The 21,398-nt window shown below is 43.4% G+C and overlaps 1 protein-coding gene across 3 annotated transcripts in view; it reads left to right on the forward strand.

The window, feature by feature from the left end:
- The window catches only part of LOC144686698 (sodium-driven chloride bicarbonate exchanger-like), a 344,112-nt gene that overhangs the window by 67,034 nt on the left and 255,680 nt on the right, over nucleotides 1–21,398 (forward strand). For all 3 annotated transcript variants that reach the window (XM_078552275.1, XM_078552273.1, XM_078552274.1), the window contains exon 2: nucleotides 1,814–1,895. In XM_078552275.1, the coding sequence (XP_078408401.1) occupies nucleotides 1,814–1,895 (82 nt within the window). The remainder of the gene's footprint in view (nucleotides 1–1,813; nucleotides 1,896–21,398) is intronic.

The following is a 21,398-nucleotide window of genomic DNA, read 5'->3' on the forward strand; positions in this document are numbered from 1 at the left end:
TATTGCTTTTTGCTGGTTTATTCCGCACACATCTCCCTGAGGCAAAGTGCTGCCTCAGGGAGATCGGCTCAGATTTGAAACTTCAAATAAAGATGAGAGAAAAATTTTGCTGCCATATCCCCTCATGTGACAGTCACGTGAGTTGGGACATGTCCATAACTTTCATTTTGAAATATTCTGAGATTTTTAAATCACTCATGAAACCTCATCCTGCCCGTGGATGAGGTTTCATGCTTTTTCAGAAGCCTGCCAGGGCTCCCGGCCTGTCCGCCAACCTTAAGGTTGGACGGGCAGGTCCATTAATGGTGTAAATTAGTTTTTTAATGGCCTTAATAGGCTGTTGACAGGTCGGCGGGTGCGCAGCTGAGTCGGCTGCATGCTTGCCAACTTGAAAATCTAAATGACGTCCCGACGTCACCCCGCATCATTTTACACGTCAGCGAGCAGGCCGCGCCCTCGCTCGCCGAACAGAATACTCTGCCCATAGGTATGGAACTCTGCCTTGATCATTGTTTTTAGAAATACCACACAGCACATTCTGAGGTTAGAAGTTGATTCCATTAGTGCAGCTAGGTATTTTTTAAAGCTGTTGGATTGCACAGCCCTTTTTTAACCAAAGCATTCATGTACACCATGTACATCAATATATGTGCACCTGTAAATAATGTTTAGTCGGGGGAGGGTCAGTAATTGCAAATGAAAACAGATTCTGGCTGTTAATGGAATTTGCATAGTATGGCAGGAATTAGATTACAGAAGAGAGGGACCTTCTTCAGGAAAGGGGGAGTGGGATAAACCAGGAAAATGCAAGCCAGTCAATATAACAGTAGTGGTAGAGAAGTTATTAGAAATCATTATTAAGGTCCAAATAATCTTTCACTTGGAAGACATAAGTTCACAAAGGAGAGCTAGCAATGATTTGTTAAAACAAATCAGTGTCATTATCTTGATTACATTTTTTGTTGAGGTAACAGAGAAGGTTGATCGAGATAGTATTGTAGATGTTGAATACACGACTTTGTAAAGGCATTCAACAAATCACACACAGGAGTCATGGAATTAAGGAGAAAGTGGTGGTTTGATACAGAAGTAGCTCAGTGACAGCAAGGCTGGAAAGTGGTGGCTGTAGCAGGAAATAGAGTGTGGAGGGAAGCTGGGCTTCTGGGTGCGTTTTGGCATGGACAGAATTTGAGTCATTAGGGTGGTTACAGAAAAGAGGGATGTTGGGCCATGAGGGGCATTACAATGTGGAGGGAAATTGGGCCAGGAAGGAGGTTACAGTATAAGGGAAGTTGAGACATTGGGTGGAGATACAGAATGGAGGAAGTTGAGCCATTGGTGGGGCTACAGTATGAAGGGAAGTTGTGCCACTGGGTGGGGTTACAATATGGCAAGAAGTTGGGACATTAGGGGCAATGAAATATGAAGGGAAGTTAGGCTGACAGCGGCATTACAGTATGGATGAAAGTGGTGCCAGTAAGAGAATCTTACTGATTTGGAGAATCCAGGAAATCTACCAGTAATTTATGATTCTGAAAGACTTGTTTTGCAATAAGGGAAAGTCTGACTATTGTAATATTTCCTTCGAGAATCTGCTTCTTCTTGTTCCATGTGAACACACTTGTCATTTTAGTATGAGCACACAAAGATCTTTACATTCTGTCATTCTGTAAGCCTTTGGACAATAAGTGTAATTGCGAAATGTCTAGTTTTTTTAATGATAGTACATTTGAAGAAGATTGAGATAAGATTGGTTGTAGATATTTCTTCAAACATTTAGGAATTAAGGAGCTTTTTGTTACTTAAATTTTAGAGAAATGACGAAGAAGCTGTGTTGGACAGAGGGGGAACATGCACCATTCAAAAATCGCATTTTGAAAAAGAAGACTTGGAAGGTAAAAAAAATGACTGAACTATCCTTTGAGTGTCAGAGGAGAAATTTAAACCTCCTCTCCCTGTTTGCAATTGCCATGTGGGCGTCCTGAATATGAACCTACATTCTGTCAGCCGCTAGCACACGATGTGAATTTCCCATGAACCATCCCACTATGACAAATATAATGGAATATTTAAGGAGTACTTAGATTCATCATCTTGTGCTAATCCAAGAGTTACAAAAATAATTATTTTATTCATTACTCCCATTAATTATTGAGTGTGTAATGATTTGTAAACATTTATAGAACGTAAACCCTGCTCTTTCAGCCTAGAATGATGAATGTCCGAGATCTAAGCCCGTTCATTTTTAGGCTTCCCCCATGCCAGGTAAATTCTCCCGCCAGCCTAAAAATTGAGGCTGGATGGGAAACGGTCCTTAAGTGACCAATAATTGGCCACTTAAGGGCCTCAATTGGGGCAAGAGCGGGTGTCTTGTCTGAGGCCTTGCCCACTCCAACGTAAAATCGCTGTGAGGTTGGGGCGGGCAGGAACCCAGAGGGAATCCCATTCCTTCAATTTCACACTCCCCTGTCTAAAAACTCGCTGGTGGGGAAGTGTGAAATTCAGGCCAGTGTTGCTGAAGACTCTGCCTCTCCATGGAGGCGGTCAAAGAGCTATGCATAATAGAGGACGGGCTGAGCCCCTTAGGAAGTGGTGGCTACCCAATGCCAGTGGCCCTGAAGGTCACCGTGGTACTGACTTTCTACACCTCAGGATCATTTCAGGGATCTACTGCATCTGCAGCTCATCACTGCTCTGCTCAAAATGGTCACCAATGTGATCTCAAGAGGGCCATCCAGCATGTGTCTTTGCACCAATCCAAAGAATCAGGTGGAGAGGGCTGTATGAGTTGGGGCATTGTTGGATTCCCTCAGTTGCAGGATATCATCATGTATGCACGTGACATCAATGCAAGCACTGACCGGGCTGAAGCCTTCATCAACAGGAAGAGTTTCCACTTGATTAATGTACAACTGGCCAGTGGCCACTGCAAGTTGTTCCTTCTGGTCTGTGCATTGTTCCTGGGAAGCAACTGCAATGCCTACGTACTTCAGTAGCTCCAGGTGCCAGACCTTTTCAGGATCCCGTGTGCATTTAGGGATGGATACTGGGTGAAAAGGAATACCCACCGAAGGCATGGTTACTGATACTGGTGAGGAACCCAAGCAGTGCTGCAAAGGAGATGCAACACCTGCTATGGATCAACTGGAGCAACCATTGACCCATGGAGCTTATGAAGATGTGGTTCAGATGCTTAGATAGATTTGATGGAGCTCTTCAGTATGCCGCAGCAAGGATCTCATGTATTGTGGTGGCCTGCTGTGCTCTGCACAATCTGGCGCTGCACAAGGGAGAGCACTTGAGCAATGTGGATATCGTGGGGTACAATGCCTGCTCCAATAATGAAGAAATAGAGGGAGATGATGAACAGGCACAAGAAGCTGAAGAATCCCGAGGTCCACAGGCAAGGTGCCATGAGATATGTGCAAGGGGTCCTTGGGATGTGTAAAAGAGGCTCGTTTCACATCATCTTTGATGGCAGACCCACACAATTCAATAAAGCTTCTCTGCAGCCCTGTTGCCACCACCTTGCCATTTACCTGTGCTCAGTGAGACATTAAACTTCGCCATGGAGAATGCATCAACTTCACATGGTGTGGCCCCATTTTTCACACCCTTTGGCAGAGTAAGGGTATTGCTGAAGTCTCAGCGGCCTGCAAGAAATCCGAGGATACCCCTTGCTTTGCCACATTGGATATTTATCGGAGATCCAAACATTTGCAAGGCAACATGCTTTAACAAACTATTAACCCGTGAACCCCGAGTGTAGCTAGGTGCTTTTCTTAAATCAATTAAGTGTGCTTCGACATTGTGTTCCCCCTGTGCTGTCAGCTGACTTGGAGATAGGCTGCTGACTTTGCTTCCCTGTTACTTTTGATGACTTTGGTGATTGCCTTCTGGCGGCGTGAGGCTTGGTGGGCACAGCATATTGAGGGCCTCCTGCACAAGTGCAGGAGTCTGTCCTAAACTAAGTGAAGTACTGTGGTCACTGTTGGAGGGACTGAGGAACTGCCTTCCGTATCACGAGCGCCCTGAGAGGAGCCCCCAGATGCTTCAGGCAGTTGCTCCTCCTTCCTTTCAAGACACACCTATAGGAGAGTGAGCAAATGGCAATCAGTCCAGGTGCTTCACTGTCTTCCCCCCTACCCCTGCCTTGCCTTTGGTGCATAAAGCTTATGGAAATGGCAATCGCATGCAGGCCTGTACCCAACTCAGGCATGCACTGAGTGATTTGCTGGACCTGGCTCTCCATAAGGGTTACCAGTCTCTCGATGGAGGAAGCCAAGCTTGCCCACGACAGAGACATGGTGACACACATGGCCTGGTTGGACCCATCCATCATCCGTGCCAGTGTGCCAGAATTTCCCGTACCACACGCTGTAGCTCCAGCACCTGCTGCCTTGCTAACGACTTTAGAGGCAAGTCATTAACCTGAGTCCTAGCATTGCTTTGGCCTCCCTCAGACCTCCAAGTGTGGTGTCCTTGGTTGTCACAGCCTCTGACAGCTGTTCAGGCGTGTCTGTGCTGTGCTCGCCAGATTGCGATCCCAGATCTACTCATGAACAAATACCCATAAAAGTAATTGCCTGGTGTGGGGCAGTGATGTGATGGTGTGGCCTCTGAGGCTCCCGTCTCCTCCTCAGGAGTGGATGGCTGTTTCCTGGCCTCTGGACCTGTCTCCTCTTATCTTTGTCCTGTTTGAGTAAGAAGATTAATTGGAGGATAATGTGCATTCCACTACAACCCCTAGACTACGCCTAGTGTCCATATGACACTGGTGGATGCATGAGCACTATATCTTGTGGTTGTCAGAGGCGCCCATGTGCCCATCCATCCGGCCACTCATTCACTCCTGTCTCACCATCTGCAATGGAGTGGGCTCCATGCTGGCCTCCAAGTTCGAGAACTCCTGCTCCACAGGGGTCAGGATTATGAGATAAGGGACGCCACTGCCAGCCTGAACCCCCTCCTTGGCATTGTGGGGACGAGGAGATGACCAGGATGGGGAGTGGCAAGCACAGGCTGGTATTCATCTGACATAGGAGGAGTACTCTTGCTCTTTTTAGCTCCACATTAAGATAATTTTAAAAAAATTAAACTTACCTGTTCCACAACCTTTCAGGATCGATATTTAGGCTGTGATAAACCAAAAAAGTTGAGCAAAGCATTGCAGAACACATTTCATAGCAACATTAAAAATAGGCGTTGACCATTCAGCCCCTTGGCCCTGCTTGGCCATTCAATAACATCATAGCAGATGTAACCATTGATACTCCCACCTAACAAAAATTTATCTGTCCCAGTCTATCCCAACTTTATTTGATATAATTTCCACAGCCTTTGGAGAGACAGTTCTAAATATGTATTACCCTTTGCAAAGTCTTTCCAGGTTTCATCCTGAATGGCCCAGCTCTAATTTTATGATTATGTTCCCTTGTTCTTGATAAAATAGCTTCCCTGTATCTATCTTATCAAATCCTTTTAATATTTTAAACTCCTTGATCAGATCATCCTTCAATCTCCGATACTCAATGGGCTACAAGCCAAAATAAAAGCAAAATACTGCAGGTGCTGGAAACCTGAAATAAAAACAGAAAATGCTAGAAAAATTTAGCAGGCCTGGCAGCATCTGTGAAGAGAGAAACGGAGTTAACATTTTAAGTCCTCATGACTCTTTCAGAGCTGAAGAAGAGTCATACTGGCTACAAGCTAATTTTATGCAACCTGTCCTCATCATTTAACCCTCTATTCTGGTGAATCTGTACTGCACATATTCCAAGACCATTATATCCTTCCTGAAGTGCAGTGTCCAAAATGTAATACTGTACTCCAAGGCTCTATATAGCTGAAGCATAACTTTTTTCCCTTTGTAATCCAACCCTCTTCACGTAAAGGTTAACAGCTTTTTTGATTGATTTTTGTACTTGTCTACTGACCTTTAATTATTTGTGTACTTAGACTCACAAATCTCTGCTGCTCCTTCGAGTACCTAGCTTCTTACCGTTCAGAAAATAATTTAATTTATTTTTCTTGGGCCAGAAGTGGGTGACCGCATGCTTGTCTTCATTGAATTCCATTTGCCATAGTTTTTCTCACTTAATCTGTCTCAACCTCTTTGGAACTGCCTACTCTGTCTGCTTCACTTACTGCTGCTCTTAACTTATTCCCCTCCGAGTTTCTGCTGAATTTGGCAGCATGGTCTTAAAACAGATGTTAGCCTCTAATTAACCTATTAAAAGAGCCTAATGCTCCTGTGTGAGGTGGGTGCTTTCTGCGTGGAAGTTGACTTCCAGAAATTGCCCCACCCACCACTTCTATTTTCACACAGAAATTGGGCACAATAGTGACCAATTTTTCCCTCAGCCTCTTATTATTTCCGGTTAATCTTAAGTGATTTTGGGCACAATTTTGCCATGAGCATCAGGAACCCGAAGACACGAGGATTTTTGGGCAGTGTGCCTTCTGGTTGAATTTTACGGGAGGCGGCGGCCAATTAATAGGTCACCTCCAAATTCACCATTCAATTAGTGATATTGGGGAGATTCTGGAGGCAGAAGATGGAGACAGTGTGGTTCGTTACAAGGAAAGCCAGTAGCCCTCACTTTGTGACCGATGGGAGCACTGTTGAGGACCAAACGAGCGAAGCATTGAAGGCCCAAGTAGGACCGAAGCCGCCATCAGCAGCAGGGAAGCATAGAAACCTCAGTTGGCCCATGATGATAAGGGGGATCTGCCTGCATAACTTCTATATTCAATGGCAAGGTGGTGACGTAGGAAGTGAGCGTCTTGCTATTTTCTGCTGGAAACATTTAGTTCTCGATCAGCTGTAATGCAGCCTTGAATTTCTGTTGTGTAGCCATCTCCTCTCAATTACTGGGATACTGATGCAGTTGGGACCTGTGTCACACCAGTTGCCACTTGATGTGAAAGTTGTCATAATTAGCCACTTGACAATGCCACCTGCTTCAGAGTCACAGTTTGCCTGCCTCGGACACAGCCCTCCACTGGGAAAGTGGCTGGAGGTGGGAATTCATTGAAAAACTGGCCAACGCTTTTTGAATTAGCTTGCTCGCCGCCCGCCTCCACCCCCAGCCCCCACACTTCAATACCCACCACCAAGGGCCTGGGAAATTTCAGCCCTTTGAGTTTTATTTTCATTGAATGCATCTTTGTAAAAAGACCTATTTTTTCCTCCCCATTTTATTTCTTTTGATACACACTATAAAACATGGTGGATTACATGTTTCTTTGCCTCTACTAGTGCCGCTCTGGAACTGGTAACTTGGAAGTGTACAGGCTTTTACATTAGCTTTGTAATTTTGATCCATCAGAAACGACCTTGTATAATGCAAGATGTTTATAAGCCTAATTCTTTCTTTATTGTGAACAATAAGGATTCTTTCCTGAAGCATTTCAAAAGAATTGATTGAATTGGTAACACCTGACTTCTAAGTGCTAAGGGATATAAGCAAATATTTATTCTTCCTTGTATCTTATAAGATCACTGGAATAGCATCACAGCTATACACCCTCATAGTGTCATTAGCCACAGAGAAGGGCATAAATATCTTTGCCATTAAAACATTTTGACAGTTGCTGTTGGTAATGCTTTTCAGTAACAGTACCATGGTAACTATGTACCTTTTGTATTGCTCTGTTCATTTGGATTCCAGGAGCCCAGCATCAGTGAAGTAACTTCCAGTGTTTATGGTGTTTAGATCCACTTTTCATTGACTGCTGGCGGGTTTATGAATGCAGCTCTGTCTGGGTGCACAAGGCTGGTGCCAATTTATTGAACGCAGATTTAGTCTGAAGACAGATCACAAACAACTGACTTGTGGAATCCAAATTAAAAGACCAGCATAAGTTGCACTTACATACTATTTTTTTTTCAAATTAGTATAGATTGTTGTTTTCTTGAATGTTTAGGATTTTTAAAAACAATTTATTCTTTCACAAGAGTTCGGTGTTGCTTGCTATGCCAGTATTTATTGCCCATTCCAAATGGCCCTTGAGAAGGTGGTGGTTAGCCGCCTTCTTAAACTGCTGCAGTCCATATGCTGTAAATACACCCACATTGCTGTTAGGAAGGGAGTGCCAGGATTTTGACCCAATAACAGTGAAGGAATGGCAATATAGTTCCATGGCAGGATAGAGTGTGGCTTGAAGGGGAACCTGCAATTGGTGGTGTTCCCATATATCTGCTACCCTTGTTCTTCTAGTCGGTAGAGGTCACGTGTTTGGAAGGTGCTGTTGAAGGAGCCTTGGTGAATTGCTGCAGTGCATTTTGTAGATGGTACACACTGCTGCATCTGTACGTTGGTGGTGGATGGGGTGCCAATCAAATGGGCTGCTTTGTCCTGTATGGTGTCAGGCTTCTTGTTGGAGTTGCACTCATCCAGGCAAGTGGTACTCCATCACACTCCTGGCTTGTGCCTTGTAGTTGGTGGAGCGGCTTTGAGGAGTCGGGAGGTGGGTTACTGCCTGCAGAATTCCCAGCCTGTGACTTGCTCTTGTAGCCACAGTATTTATATGGCTGGTCCAGTTCAGTTCTGGTCAATGGTAACTCATGATGTTGGTGGCATTCAGTGACGGTATTGTAATTGAATGTCGAGGGGAAATGATTAGATTTTCTCTTCTTGGAGATAGCCGTTGCCTAGCACTTGTGTGGTATGAATCTTTCTTGCCACTTCTCAGTCCAAGTTTGAATAATGTCCAGGTCTTGCTGCATATGGACATTGAATGTTTCAGTACCTGAGGAATTGTGAATGGTGCTGAACATTGGGCAATCATCAGTGAACATCCCTACTTCCGACCTTACAACGGAGGGGAGGTCATTGATGAAACAGCTGAAAATGGTTGGCTGAGGAGACTAACCTGAGGAACTCCTGCAGTGATGTCCTGAGACTGAGATGATTGAATTCCAACAACGACAACCATCTTCCTTTGTGCTCGGTATGATTTCAACCAGTGGAGAGTTTTCTCCCTGATTCCCATTGACTTCAGTTTTGCTAGGGCTACTTGATGCCACACTCAGTCAAATGCTGCCTTGATTTCAAGGACAGGTGCTCTCAACCTCATATCTTGAGTTCGGTTCTTTTGTCCATGTTTGGACCAAGGCTATAATGAGGTCAGGAGCTGAGTTTCCCTGGTGGAACCAAAACTGAGCATCAGGGAGCAGGTTATTGCTGAGCAAGTGCCTTATATCTGCCTTTTAATTTGGATTCCAGAAAACTGCATCTTGTCCTGCATTTATGCTGTAAAATCAGTTTTTGGTAGATAGATAGCAGACTTGTGGCTCAATGTAACAAGTCTGCAGGTGGTCTACTCAAAACTAAGTTAACAGTACAAATGAGGGAACTAGCACATGGGTATTATGTTCCTAGAATTCAATTAAAAGGATGCGATGTAATCATATGGAATCACTACAAGCAGAGTATTGATCGTCACTGTACCACACACCAGTACCATTGGATGATAAATTGAAAAACATGTAGCACCACCTAATGTTAGGTAACAGTCCCCCTCCCCACGCTCTACCCTGGCTGCATTTTTCCTGCCTAATGGCTGGCTGTTCATTTCCCCCTGTCTCCGCTGATTTGAATTGCTCTTACTGAGCAATGCTTTAAAGAACCATACATGTACTGTTGTCTGTTACCCCTGACTGTGGAGTCTTTCCATAACACTATAAAAAGGGCACATTTCACACACACGGAGTCTCAGCACAATGCAGGATTGCTTCAGAGACAGTGTTACTGCAATATAAAAAAAGGTCTTCAAAGTGAGTTCTCATGGTTGATTTCAAAATGGACTTTCTGGGTGTTTTTCAGTTTTTATTATCCAGCAACTACTTTTCTGAAAAGCAACTCTCTCTTCCACACCACCCCACCTCGACCTGCCCAGCACCCCCTCCCCACGCTCTATCCTGGCTGCATTTTTCCTGCCTAATGGCTGGCTGTTCATTTCCCCCTTTCTCCGCTGATTTGAATTGCCCTTACTGAGCACTCCTTTAGGTTAGGTTACAGAAAGTAAGCTTTCTGTGTTGTACCCCGCCAATAGCTGAGCAAGCTTTTGTTCTCACCAAGACCACACCACCTTGATTCTGCTCATGAAGCAAGTATTCAACTCCTAAAACCCATGCTGAACAAATATTCGGCTTGTCCCCTTACGAACAAGTATTCAGCACCCTACCTCCCAGCTGATGAAGCATTGCCTTTCCAGCAGAACATGGTTTCGGCCCATAGGCACCTAGCCCTCTTTTGTGTTATGTTTTGGCTCCCTCCCTGTCCTCTCTCAGAGCATGCATTGAGCTCCCTATTCCAACTTATTGAGCAAAATTCTGGTCAATCTACATCCTCTAGTACCACTAAGCACCTCTTCCTCCACCCAAAATGAGGTGGTGCATCCTCAAAATAATGGTTTGAAACCAGCAAGTCAAAGTAGCCAGCACGTATCAAGAATACCTGAAGCACTAATGAAAGACTCAGCATCTAAGCAAAATGACCTGGAAAGTAAAATGGGAAATAAAAACAAAAGCCTTGCACCCTATAAGTAAGTACCTCAACTTCCTACTGAACAGGAATTGTGGTGCTGCCCCGCACTGAGCAGAACATTGTTGGCAGCATTTGGTTCTCCCCATCCATAAATATTCCCATATATTCACCAATGGCTGCATCTGCCTTTCTAATCCTTCCTTGTCCATGCTCGCTATATTTCACATCCCAACAGTCTGGCTGCCAATACTTCCCCATCCAACCTCCCACTGGCTGCATTTCCCCCTCTCAGGCTGCCCCCTACCTTTCTTCATTTGCAAAGGTGTAGTAACACCCCAGCAACTACCTTTCTGAAAAGCAACCCCTCTCTTCCACACCCCCTCCCCACGCTCTACCCTGGCTGCATTTTTCCTACCTAATGGCTGGCTGTTCATTTCCCCCTATCCCTGCTGATTTGAATTGCCCTTACTGAGCACCCCTTTAAAGAACCAAACATGTACTGTTGTCTGTTACCCCTGACTGTGGAGTCTTTCCATAACACTGTAAATAGGGCACATTTCACACACATGGAGTCTCAGCACAATGCAGGATTGCTGCAGGGAGAGTGTTACTGCAATATAAAAAAGGTCTTCGAAGTGAGTTCTCATGGTTGATTTCAAAATGGACTTTCTGGGTGTTTTTCAGTTTTTATTATCATCATCAAGAATCAGGAGAAAGTTTTTAAAAATCCAAGGTAAATTCAGGGTATTTATTTTGAACAGGGTATTTATAAGCTTTGAGAAAATAACCAATCCCAACTGTTTACACATTTCACACCCACTACTTTTATGGTCCTCAATAGCAGTTAGAAAATAACGTTCATTTCCATGATCTATTATTTTTCTTTATTCTTTTATGGGATGTGGGCATTGCTGGCAAGGCGAGCATTTGCTGCCCATCCCAAATTGCCCTTGAACTGAATGGCTTGCGAGGCCATTTCAGAGGGCAGTTAAGAGTTAACCACATTGCTGTGGGTCTGGAGTCACAAGTAGGCCGGGCCAGGTAAGGGTGGCACATTTCCTTCCCTAAAGGACATTAGTTGAACCAGATGGGTTTTTACAACAATTGATAGTTTCATGAACGCCATTACTGAGACTAGCTTTCAATTCCAGATTTTATTAATTGAATTTAAATTTCACCAGCTGTCATGGTGGGATTTTGAACCCTTGTCCTCAGAGCAGCAGCCTGTGCCTTTGGATTACTACTTCAGTGACATTTCCACTATGTGACCATCTCCTCATTAGGCCACCATCTCCCCACTAATTTTAGCATTATGCCTGTAGTATTTATAAATGGACAGTGTGCAATAAAATGTTGTTTGCTAAATTTAAGCTTAAATCAGCACATCACTGCTATTATCACGTAACCTTTTTAAAGTTTGACTAAACTATGAAATTGATTCTAAAATTTAGTTTTTTCAACACCTGAATTGAACAGTTCTATTGTGATCACTGCATGCAGTGCATCCATTTGGCTGATTGCATTGTCATTGTCATTAATGTCATTATCAAGATGCTTCATCATGTCTAGACATTATAAATGTAATGTCCTTGTCTCTCCAAACCTGGCTGCCAGTGAGAAGGTAGTTGGAAATTTCACTTGTTTTGTTCTTAGATTTGGTAGGAAATCACTTTTTTATCAATTCGTCATCCAAAACGAGGGAATTTATCAGTGGCAAGGAGTATTCATTGATTTTAAAAGCCACTAAACATTAAGGGGGAAAGCCAGGTGCTTTGAATTTAGAAATGACATTTCACTATATTTAAATTCTTTCAAATTACATAAACCTTGAGCTTTACATACATGTATAGTCAATAGTAAATGAGTTTAGACACAGCTGTTTATAATGCAATTCTTGATATTGCACCTTCTGCATGATTTAAATATAACATATGCTGACAAGGTGTTTGAACATTTCTTTGAAAATAATCATGCATTTTCACGTGAATATAGTTTGCATTTGCAGTGTGAATAAATAGCTACATATTGCTTTGTGTATAAACTCATCAGCTGCTAACTATTTTTTCTGTGCATCTTATTAACTTGGACAGCATGATGGCTAAAAGTGGTGTTTTTACCTTATACAAAAGATAAAAGATGGAAGAAAGTATATGGTTTTAGGTGTTGATTGACAGACGTGGGCTGAGTTAGCTTGATGTTTGGTGCATAGCTCAGAAACCTGCTGTGACTAGTTCTAGCTAGTTCTGTGCTCTGGCTCATTCTGACTGTCAAGTTGATGTGTTGAACAAAGAAGTCTTTTACGTCCAAATTGGGCTTGAAGTGTAATTTCTGAGCAACTGAGATTTACATTTGCTATTACTATATTGAATTCTGTTGGAAACAAACTATATAAATGGCTGACCATTACTAGAATAATATTTTTGTGTAGCTAGTTGAGGCAATCTGTATCTCCTCAAAGAATCATAAATGATTGTTTCTAAAATGATAGTTGTATGCAGTTACTTTTTCATATGCTTGTATTTTAGAATGTAAGTAATGGATCACATTTTAACAAATGACTTGTATTGAACAAAATACAAGCTTATTTCTGCATGTTAATGTAAGGATGGGAATAAAGCAACAAAAAGAGAACTTAATTAGGAGTTACAGGCCTCTCAGTTCAGCTATGAGTGCCTGTTTTTTTTCCAAGTGCAAACTGGCCTACTAAGTCCCCAGTTCAGTAAGCAGGAAACATGTGTGCATTTCCAGCAGGAAGTATACTGTCTGCCATATTGAAAAAAGAAAAAATAGATGTCCTTTAGCCAAGTGTGAAACAGGTGTTAGCCCCAAACAAATGCATATAAAGAGCGAAATGCTAGCTTAAGGTCCACACTTTAAGATTAGTTTCCAATGAGGCAGCTTGTGGCAGGGAAATCAGACCATGGGATTGCATGTGACATAAGAACAAAAAAAGTAAGAAATTAGAGCTAGAATAGGTCATGTGGCCCTTTGAGATTGCTCTGCCATTCAAAAAGATCACGGCTGATCATCTACCTCAACTCCGCCTACCGTACAATCCTCATATCCCTTCAATCCTTCCTACTTTCCTACCAACATCCTGATTTAAGGCTGCGGTGGGAAGGCCCATGGACAATTAATGCCCACTTAAGGGTGTCATCCTGCCGCTGCTGGTACTAACCCAGTGATGGGTGAGGGGCTCACCATGCAGGAAGCATGATAAGCAAACCCACGTGGGGTTGCTTGCAGGCTCCCTGGGGGATTCCCTCATTCAAAGGCACCCATACCTGACTGAGGGACCTGGCATTGGGAAGAGAGCTACCCCCTGCCCTTGCTGCTTACATCCCTTTCTTTCTCCCCCATGAACCCCACCCCGTGACCTCCCCTTGCCATCACTCAACTGCGGCCTGAGATCCAGCGATGATCTGAGGCCTCAGATGGAATTGCGCTGGCAGCAGCAACTGGTGGTGCTGCTGTTTGATAGAGCTACCAATCTCTGATTGGCCAACAGCTTTTGGCAGATGGGACTTTCACCCCGGTGTGCTTCGACAGGCCTTCTCTAAAGACGGCGAGGAGCTCTGTTGGCTCTCCAGTTGGTGGGCGAGACCCGTTACCTGCATTAAATACCATCCCTTGTGTAACATCTTACTGACTGCTTTTTGAAAATCCAAATACAGTATATCTACTGGTTACCTCTTATCCATTCTCATAAACCTGATTTCCCTTTCATAAATCTGTGTTGACTCTGCTAAAATATTATGATTTCCTAAGTACCCTCTTACCACATCCCTATTAATAGATTCTAGCATATATCATATTGTGATGTTAGGTTAACTGGCCTATTGTTCCCCAATTTCTTTCTCCCTCCTGTCTTAAATAGCAGTGTGTGTTTGCTACTTTCCAATCCTTGGGAACTGTTCTTGAATCTAAGGAGTTCTGGAAGATCACAACCAATGGGTCCACAGAATTGGCAGCTACCCGTTTTAAAACATTATAGTGCAGGTTGTCAGCTCTAGGGGGTTGCTGCCACTTAGTCCCACTTGCTTAGCAATAGCCTGCTCACTGATGCCCAGTTTAGGTTCCACCAGGGCCACTCAGCTTCTGACCTCATTCCAGCCTTGGTTCGAACATGAACAAAAGAGCTGAACTCCCGAGGTGAGGTGAGAGTGACTGCCCTTGACATCAAGGCTGCATTTGACCGAGTGTGGCATCAAGGAACCCTAACAAAACTGGAGTCAATGGGAATCAGGGGGAAAACTCTCTGTTAGTTGGAGTCATACCTAGCACAAAGGAAGATGGTTGTGGTTGTTGGAGCTCAGTCATCTCAGCTCCAGGACATGACTGCAGGAGTTCCTCAGAGTAGTGTCCTCGGCCAACCATCTTCAGTTGCTTCATCAATGACCTTCCTTCCATCATAAGGTCAGAAGTGGGGATGTTCGCTGATGATTGCACAATGTTCAGCACCATTCGCAACTCCTCAAATACTGAAACAGTCCATGTCCAAATGCAGCAAGACCTGGACAATATCCAGGCTTGGGCTGATAAGTGGCAAGTAACATTCATGCCACACAAGTGTCAAGCAATGACCATCTCCAACAAGAGATAATCGAACCATCGCCCCTTGATGTTCAATGGCATGACCATCACTGAATCCCCCACTATCAACATCCTGGGGTTATCATTAACCAGAAACTAAACTGGACTAGCCATATAAATACTGTGGCTACAAGAGCAGGTCAGAGGCAAGGAATCGTGCGATGAGTAATTCACCTCCTGACTCCCCAAAGCCTGTCCACCATCTACAAGGCACAAGTCAGGAGTGTGATGGAATACTCCCCACTTGCCTGGATGAGTGCAGCTCCCACAATGCTCAAGTAGCTTGACACCGTCCAGGACAAAGCAGCCCGCTTGATTGGCACCACATTCACAAACATTCACTCCCTCCACCACCGATGCACAGTAACAGCAGTGTGTACCATCTACAAGATGCACTGCAGGAATTCACTACCGCTTCTTTGACAGCACTTTCCAAACTCACGACCACTACCAACTAGAAGGACAAGGGCAGCAGATAGATGTGAACATCATCACCTGAAAGTTCCCCTCCAAGTCGCTCACCGTCCCTGACTTGCAAATATATCGCCATTCCTTCACTGTCATTGGGTTAAAACCCTGGAACTCCTTTCTTAACAGCACTGTGGGTGTACCTACACTACATGGACTGCAGCGGTTCAAGAAGGCAGCTCATCACCACCTTCTCAAGGGCAACTAGGGATGGGTAATAAATACTGGCCAAGCCAGCAAATCCCACATCCCATGAATGAATTAAAAAAAATTCCTCCAGCACCATTTGTGTTCTTAGACTGATGTCTCCAAGTTCCTCATTATTGCTACTCTCTTGTTTCCCCATTATTTTCGGAACTTTTGTGTCTTCCGTGATGAAGGTTGATACAAAGGCCCAGATTTGCACCATGATGGAGAGCCTCTCTGTTGTAGCTAAAATGGCAGAAGTGGCCGAAAATTGTAAGTCCCGCCCTGGAACATGGCATTTCCCATTTTTGTCGGGGCAGGAATGAGTGTGGGGTGCATTTCGTGCATTCGCCATTTACAGAGGCAACTGACCATTTAAATCATCAGCTGCCTCTACTGATGTGGGATTTTGTTAGCCCAGGAGAATGAAACCCTAAGGCTGGAATTTTATGGCCCTGTCGTGGTGGGACCTGCCGCGGGAGATTTAGTGGCCCAGCCAAAAGTCCATTGACTTTCGGTGGGACTGGATAATTTCGGAGTCCCAGAGGTGGGTGGGGGCGGAAGATCCTGCCATAATTATGCAAATTGAACCAGGAAAGAACTTGAGCTTTGTGGATAAATTTCAATAGCCAGGGTACCCTTTGGAGAGATAAAGTACCCCTTTGGATCTGGTCCCAGGACAACTTTGGGGGAGGAAAGATGTGCTTTGGGGTGGGTCAGCTGCCCTTTGAAATTGTTAAAAGTAGGCATAAATGTGCATAAACTCATTACTGTCAAGCTCATTGGAACTGTCAACAGATCTGTGAAAAACTGTCAGAAGCACCTGTCAAAGGGACCTGTCAATCTGTCAAGGTATTTTCAAAGTCCTGCCCTTTAAACCTTTGAAAAGATGATTGGAAAGCCTTTTAAAAAATATGATTGCTTGCTATTTCACTTTGTCTGTTGACATAACCCTGAGAGTTTCCATTACTGGATTAGTGCTAAGTAGCTGATTTCACAACCATCCATTATCACAGTAGGGTGCCAGCCATTTCACTGATTGACAGTACAAGTGGTTATTGACTCTTTGATGTGGGACTATGAATTCTAATGCTTGTTGTTATACAACATTGAGCACTTGAATAAAATGTTTGTTGTTATAAGGCTTTATTTGATTGGAGGAATATAAATATGGTAAATAGATTTTTATGAATGGTAGTGCTTTTTTCAATCTGGTGAAGTCTGCAATAGACACTGAGGCCAGGAGTGTTAAACTCAAGAGTGTACAGATTATAACAGGTAAGCTGAGGTCTGAATTTGTGGATTAGTTTGGATAGCCAGAGTGCTCCTTTTGGAGAGGTAAGGTACCCTTTTGGGAAGGGTCATAGGACCTTTTGGGAGAGTTATTGCACCCTTTGGAATTGTTAATAATGCACATAACTATTCACTTTTTACGTACAAACACATTGGAAATGTCCACTTGTCAAAGGACTGTTAAAGAACTATCCAGCTGTCAAAGCTGTTGAGGAATTGTCGAAGGATACTAGGTAAGTTAGCATGGAGGGGGAAAGGGCAAAGAATGATGGGTGGGGGGGTAGGGTTGGCATGAGTTGGCACTAAAATGGCATAGGGGTATGAGAGGCCACGGGGAGGGTAAAGTGTCATGGGTTGGTATAGGTTGGCATGGATGGGGCATAGGGAGTATGGATGTGGCAGTGAGAGGTAGGGGGATGTTTTTCGTTTTATTTATTTTTCACTTATTTAAACACAGTGTTGAAGCATAGAGGCAGGCCTTCTGCCCAAACAACTTCCGCACCCGGCAGGTTCCACGCTCAGCAGCCTGTGCACTCATTCCAGGGTTGCCCACCCTGATTCCTATTTCAGCCTGCATCACCCACCTCACCTGATGGAAAATCTGACCTGCAGGTGGCCATTTTTTAAAGGTGAGATTTGCAGAGTAAGGAAACCTCACAACTCTAAAGACAAAAATCGAGGCCTTAGAACTTTATCGTATATACCTTTATGTTATCTCATCTCTGCATGAGTCCTGAGGTCTGCCCATGGTGGATACTGGGTGAGTTTTTATGGAAGGTGTAAGGGCAGAGGGTGGTTGGTGGGGGGGCATGGATTGGCATGCAGAGTTTGAGGGGTTATGGGGCTGGATGGGGGAACATGAGGTGGCATGGGTTGGCATGGATGGGGTATGGGGAGTGTGTGTGTGTGTGTGGTGGGGGGTGGCGGGGTGAGGGCTGGAGGGACAATTCATGTTTTAATCTTTATTTTTAAATCTTTGGACCTAGTGCTGGAGCACTGAGGTAGGCCCTCCGCCCAGCCCACTTCCTGCCATCCTCCTCAGTATTTCCCGGGTCGCCTGTCCTGACTTCTAAACCAGCTCGCCCCACCATCCCCTGCCCCTCCCCCACCCCAGACTGAAAATCTGACGTCTGGGCAGCCATTTTCAATGGTCAGGTTTGTGGAGCTGGGAATTGTCCCATCTCTATGTACCCAACCAAGGAGCGAATATCTGGGCCAAAGTATTTGTTTAATGTCTCTGAAATTCCTCATTTTCCATTGTAATTTAATCTCCCTGTGCCTGTAATGGGCCCATGTTTACTTTCACTAATCTTTCTCTTTACATACTTGCAAAAATTGCTTGTCGACTCTAAAATTCTCTTTTCTCTTCCCTTAACACTTTATTATTCCTTAACACTTTCTTGGTCCTCCTTTGCTGAATTCTAAAATTGTCCCAATTCTCAGGCTTGCTACTCTTTTTGACAGCATGAGAAACTTTTTGGTTTGCTCTAACACTATCTTTAACTCCTATCGTTAGCCATAGTTCGATCACTTTTTCTGTGGGCTTTTTGTGCCTTAAAGGGATGTATATCTGTTGCAAATTATATGTCAATTCTTTAAATGCTATCCTGCTTGTCTACTGTCACATCTTTGAATATAGTTTTCCAAACTATCTCAGCCAACCCGCCCCTCATACCTACATATTTGTCTTTGTTTAGATTTAAGACCCTAATTTTGGATTGAACCAAATCCCTTTCAAAGTCAGTATAGCATTCTATCATTTTATGGTGGCTTACAAGTTAAGATTTTACACCTACTTACCTGAATGTGAAGGCAGGAGAAACAGGAGTACTTCTTCCACCCCACATTTAAACTCTCCTCCCCAGGTTGCTGCCACTTCTGAGCCCCAGCCCCATGATCGCACTCCTCCAGATCCCCAATCCTGGATTACCACTGACTTCTTTAAATTCATCATTCTTGATAGACCTGTGATTCCAGTAGCCTCGAATCCTGACCCTGATAGCATAATTGAATCAGCAGATTTTAAATCAAGGTTAGGTAATGATCAAAATTTATTGTGCTCTAGTTGGACTGTACTTGCAGTTCTGGTCACCAAGAAACAAGCGAGATATTCAAGTACCAGAAGCAGCACAGCGGAGAGGCATGTTGTTGAATTCCAGTGGCAGTGGTTTGAGGAAAGCCTGGTGACACCTGGAGTTTTTAGCCTGGAAAGGAGATGACTGTGAGGTAACCAAATAGAGGTATAAAGGATTGTTAAGGGTTTAGAGAAACTAAAATATTACTTCTAATTGAACTGCAGGATTAAATGCAGTGGACACAGGTTCAAACTAGAAAAGGATACTGGTAGGAGACAAATCAGGAAATTCTTCTTCACATAAAGGAATATAAAGAATAAATGTCTAGATAGATTAGAGAAGACAAAAGCCCAGGAGTAGTTTAAGAATAAATGGATGAATCAGATCGGCTGAATGACCTTCCTAGTTCGTAATTATCTTGCGATCTGGTAAAAGAAAATGGTGGGTAGATCATCCATTATAGTAATTTGCATACATAACTTGTTAACCTTATTCGAATTATGATGACTCTAAAGGAATTTTTGATATGTCTGTCAAATCTGGAGAGTGGAAAGATGAGCTAATCATATCACAAACTATTGCTTTCATTAGCACTGATACAAATGAGATTTACAATTTCCCAAGGAACAAAAAACCTACCGTGATACATCATTCTTAAGCAAGAAAGACAGACAGATGGTGTCTTTCCAGGGTTCTGCCATGCTGCATTTTATCAGATGATTATTGTTATACAGTTAACCTATAATCTTAGTGTTTGAACTCAAGTTTTTGTATTGTCATTTCACTATATCAATTTATTTATTTTAATTAGTTATTCACTTAAAATGCTTTATCATTCAGCAATCAGTAGTTGATGTACCGGTTATAAAACTGTAGAAATCATGTAACTGTAAAAATCTACAATCAATCTACAATGTCACTAATATATGTGTTGGATATTTGGCTCTCAGCTTGTAGAATTATACAGCACAGAAGGAAGTCACTTGGCCCATTGTTTCTTTGTTGGCTCTTTGAAGGAGTTAACCAATCAGTCCAACTTCCCTGCTCTTTCCCCATAGCCCTGTAAATTATTCCTCTTCAAATAATTATTGAATTATTTTTTGAAAGTTACCATTGAATCTGCTCCTGCCACCCGTTCAGGCAGCGCATTCCAGATCACAACACACTGTGTAACAATATTTCTCCTCATCTCCTCCTCTGGTTCTTTTGCCAAATATTTTAAATGTTATATTTTAAATATCACCCATTATAGTAATTTGCACATATAGCTGTAAACCTTATTGGAATTATGATGACTCAAAGTTTTTGGCATGTCTGTTTTTCCAACATTTTCTGTTTCTATTTTAAATATGTCCCTTTGGTTATCTGCCACTGGAAACCATTTCTCCTTTTTGACTCTATCAGAACTCTTCATGATTTTGAAAATCACTTTTAAATCTCCTCTTAAACTTCTCTGCTCTAAGGAGAACAAGCTTAACTCCTGCAGTCTCTCCACATTAACTGGAGACCACCATTGCCATTTTGCTAAATTCCCTCTGCACCCTCCCAATGCCTTGACACCTTTCCTGAAGTGTGATGCCTAGAATTGGACACAATATTCTAACTGGGACCTGACCTGTGTTTTATGAAAGGTTTAGCATAACTCCCTTGCTTTTGTACTCTGTGGCTTTTTCAACAGCATTTTCAACATGTCCTGCCACCTCCAAAAGTCTCTCTTAAAATTACACCAATTCTGAGGGTTTAAACTCAGGATGGGGCATCAGCGGTAACATTGACCTTTCCTGTGATGTGGGTAAGTTTTAGCTTAAAGGGCTATGAGAGCAAACTCCAACGGAACAACCTGTCATTGATTGCTTTGAGCTTTCCTAGGAATTGCAGAGGATTGTGTCCTGTGTACACTAGGGTCTCTTGGTGCCCATGGCGAACATAGATTTCGAAATGTTGGCGAGCTAGAACAAGACACAAAGTTTCTATCTTGACTGTGAAGTACCTTTCCTGATGTTTGTTGAGCTTTTTAGAAAAATAGCCAATTGGACACTCGAGCCCAGAACCATCTTCCTGAAGTGGGACAGCTGCAAGCTCTAGATCTCTGGCATCGATGGTCATTCTAAAAGGTTTACTGAAGTCTGGGGCAGCTAGTAAAGACTCGTTTACCAGGATGGCTTTCAATTTTGCAGAAGCCTCTTGGCACGCCTCTGTCCACACCACCTTTGTGTGTTTCTTTAATGCATCTGTTAGCGGAGTGGCTAGGGTGCTAAAGTTTGGGGTGAACTTTCTGTAGAACCTGCAC

Source organism: Cetorhinus maximus, chromosome 11 (genome assembly GCF_964194155.1).
Source record: "Cetorhinus maximus chromosome 11, sCetMax3.hap1.1, whole genome shotgun sequence".
Classification (NCBI taxonomy): domain Eukaryota; kingdom Metazoa; phylum Chordata; class Chondrichthyes; order Lamniformes; family Cetorhinidae; genus Cetorhinus; species Cetorhinus maximus.